This window comes from Mchenga conophoros, linkage group LG3, assembly GCF_057382185.1.
Source record: "Mchenga conophoros isolate Kocher_MC1m ecotype Shallow Benthic linkage group LG3, M_conophoros_male_GT1.1, whole genome shotgun sequence".
Classification (NCBI taxonomy): domain Eukaryota; kingdom Metazoa; phylum Chordata; class Actinopteri; order Cichliformes; family Cichlidae; genus Mchenga; species Mchenga conophoros.
In genome coordinates, this window is record NC_140528.1 from 32,006,821 (window position 1) to 32,010,187 (window position 3,367).

The 3,367-nt window shown below is 43.2% G+C and overlaps 1 protein-coding gene across 1 annotated transcript; it reads left to right on the forward strand.

Annotated features, from left to right (window-relative positions):
* The first annotated feature begins 234 nt into the window (after positions 1-234).
* Positions 235-2,029, forward strand: LOC146578167 (E3 ubiquitin-protein ligase TRIM21-like). The gene has a single exon (XM_085268534.1). The coding sequence runs from the start codon at positions 274-276 to the stop codon at positions 1,975-1,977; it is 1,704 nt and encodes a 567-aa protein (XP_085124660.1). The 5' UTR covers positions 235-273; the 3' UTR covers positions 1,978-2,029.
* The last annotated feature ends 1,338 nt before the right edge of the window (positions 2,030-3,367 follow it).

Consider the following 3,367-nt stretch of genomic DNA (forward strand, 5'->3'; position numbering starts at 1 on the left):
CAACTCAGGTCTGATGTAACCTGCAGTCCCAGGAATCTGTGGCTGTTTGCCCTCTCCACCTCCATCCCTTTGACGATAAGAGGTTGCAGGGGAGGGAGTTCTTCCAAAAGTGCAGTATTCATTCCTTGGTCCGTGTTGAGGATGAGGTGAAGAAGCTTCTGTGATGAAAAGAAACTTAAAGAAGTCCAGACGCTTTTCTCTCCAAGCTCCTCAGACTACTGACGCTTGTTTCTCTCTTTGTAAAAATGAAATTTAAAGTGAATTTTGAATCAAATGTTTCTCTTCTTTCTCCCTCAGAGTGCAGACATGTCTGCTGCCAGCAATCTGCGATCTGAAGATCAGTTTCTGTGCTCCATCTGTCTGGATGTGTTCACTGATCCAGTCTCTACACCATGTGGACACAACTTCTGCAAAACCTGCATCAGTCAGCACTGGGACATGAATCAGAGCTGTCAGTGTCCCATGTGTAAAGAGACTTTCTACACTCGACCTCAGCTGAGGGTCAACACCTTCATCTCTGAGATGGTTGCTCAGTTCAGACGTGAAGCTCAGCAGAAAGCCAGCAGCAGCAGCTCAGAGCAACAAGCTGCCAAACCAGGAGAAGTTCCCTGTGACGTCTGCACTGGAACCAGACTGAAGGCCCTGAAGTCCTGCCTGGTGTGTCAGACCTCCTACTGTCAGACTCACCTGGAGCCTCATCTGACACTGAAAGGCCTGAAAAGACATCAGCTGGTTGATGCTGTGGAGAACCTGGAAGGCAGGATGTGCACGAAGCACGATAAACTCCTGGAGCTGTTCTGTAAGACCGACCAGACATGTGTCTGCATGCTCTGCTCTGTTTTAGACCACAAGAACCACGAGTTTGTTCCTCTGAGAGAAGAATATGAAGGAAAGAAGGCAGAGCTGGAGAAGACAGAGGCTGAGATTCAGCAGATGATCCAGAAGAGACGACTGAAGATTCAGGAGATCACAGAGTCGGTGAAGATGAGTAAAGATGCTGCAGACAGACAGAAAGCAGAAGGTGTTCAGGTCCTCACGGCTCTGATGGAGTCTGTTGAGAGACGCCTGAAGGAGCTCATGAAGGAGATCGAAGACAAACAGGAAGCTACAGAGAAACAGGCTGAAGGTCTCATCAAAGATCTGGAACAGGAAATCTCTGAGCTGATGGAGAGAAGCTCTGAGGTGGAGCAGCTCTCACGCTCTGAAGACCACCTCCACCTCCTCCAAAGCTTCTCCTCCCTGAAAGCTGCTCCACCCAGCAAGGACTGGACAGAGGTCAGAGTTCATCCACCATCATATGAGGGGACTGTGGGGAGAGCTGTGGCTCAGCTGGAGGAGACAATCAGGAAACTCATGAAGAAGAAGCTGTTTGAGGCTGAGCTGCAGAGGGTGCAGCAGCATGAGGTGGATGTGACTCTGGATCCTGATACAGCTCATCCTGACCTCATCCTGTCTGATGATGGAAAACAAGTTTATCATAGTGATGTGAGGAAGAAACTTCCAGACAACCCAGAGAGATTTTCTTACTATGTTGATGTTTTAGGAGAGCAGAGTTTCTCTTCAGGCAGATTTTACTTTGAGGTTCAGGTTAAAGGAAAGACTGAGTGGGATTTAGGAGTGGCCACAGAGTCGATCAACAGGAAGGGAAACATCACACTGAGACCTCAGGATGGTTTCTGGACTGTAGTGCTGAGAAATGGAAATGAGTACGAAGCTAATGCTGGTCCTCCAGTCCCCCTCTGTCTCCATCCTGGTCCTGAGAAGGTGGGGGTGTTTGTGGATTATGAGGAGGGTCTGGTCTCCTTTTATGATGTAGGTGCTGCAGCTCTGATCTACTCCTTTACTGGCTGCTCCTTCACTCACAGACTCCACCCATACTTCAGTCCCTGTATGAATGATGGAGGTAAAAACTCTGCACCTCTGATCATCTGTCCTGTCAATCAAACTGATCAACGACTGATTTTATTGGATGAATGATTGATTTTTCTTGAAGGGAACAAATGAACATATTGAGTGTAAATCCTCTACAGTCTCCATGTTTCTATAGAATCTGATCATCAGGACTCTGATTCACACTTTGATTCTCATGGAGTTTGATTTGAACAGAAGAAAAGTTGAATCAGGAAATGTTCCCACTGATGGAGACTCGAGCTGAAGAGCAAATATCAGAGAACAAATGTCCAAAAGCTTCATTTCCAATAAAGTTTGTTCAATGCTTTGAGTGAATCCAGACTCATGTGTGGCTGTTATACGGAGCATCAGAGTCCAGCTGAGTTATGTTGGATACAAACTGCTTATTTTGGCTCTGTGAGGAGTTTTGTTCACTGAAAACTGATGAGACGGATAATATTCAAAGAACTCTGTAGAGATTCATGCATCCATGTTCTCCACCTGCAGGTGTGGAGGAGAAAGGTGGAGCACAGACTGCTGCATCCTTCCAGTCACATCATTTTGATGATTATATTTGCATGTTGTGATGATTTGGGTTAAAGACAAACAGAGTTGAACGGCTGCAGTCACAGCATGAAGACGATGCTGAAGCTGAGCTGTCAGTGAACATGTTTCACTGTGATTTGATTTGAAGAATAGAAAGTGTGTGTGGCTGCTGACAGCTGCAGTCTCTGCTAGTCTGCATAACACACACACAACTTTCCCCCTGAGGCAACGATGCAGCAACAACACAACAGCTGCAGACACACACACACACTGTTAAAGAACACTTTACTGTTTAAGGCAGAATTCCTCAGTAACAATGATTTGAGTCTACTGTGTCTACTGTGGTTTCCAACATACAATCTACTGAAACATGTTTTTCTTTCTGCCGTACAAACTATTTGATCACAACATCTTTGCTTTTTTCCTCCAATCGTTTATTCTGATTATTTTATTTAGTTTAACTAAGAAAAGCTTAAAATTTAACTCTTAACCTGATTTAAACGTTTAATTTCTCATTAACTCAGACTTTTAATTTATTTCCTTGTTTAATGTATTATTTCTTTATCCTTGTTTAAGTTTTGCCGATCCTTTCTGTGTAACCTGTTTAATCTGACCTTTGACCCTTTAATTTTAACTTAACAGTACTCTTGTTTTGACCTTTGACCTCTTTATTCCTTATAACCAAAAAAAACACCTTTTATCTGATATTTTCACCTTATTGATTGATTATATATATCTATTATATTTTCTCACCTTACCTTTCATTTCATTTATTTGTTCATTTTCAGGCACAACAAATACCTATATTGAACATAAAATACACAAAACAAAAAACAAAAATTGCCTGAAAAAGGAGTGGGACAAAGAAAACTTATTAAATCCCACCCCTATACTCACTCATCAACAAAAAAAACAATAAACTTCCCGCAGC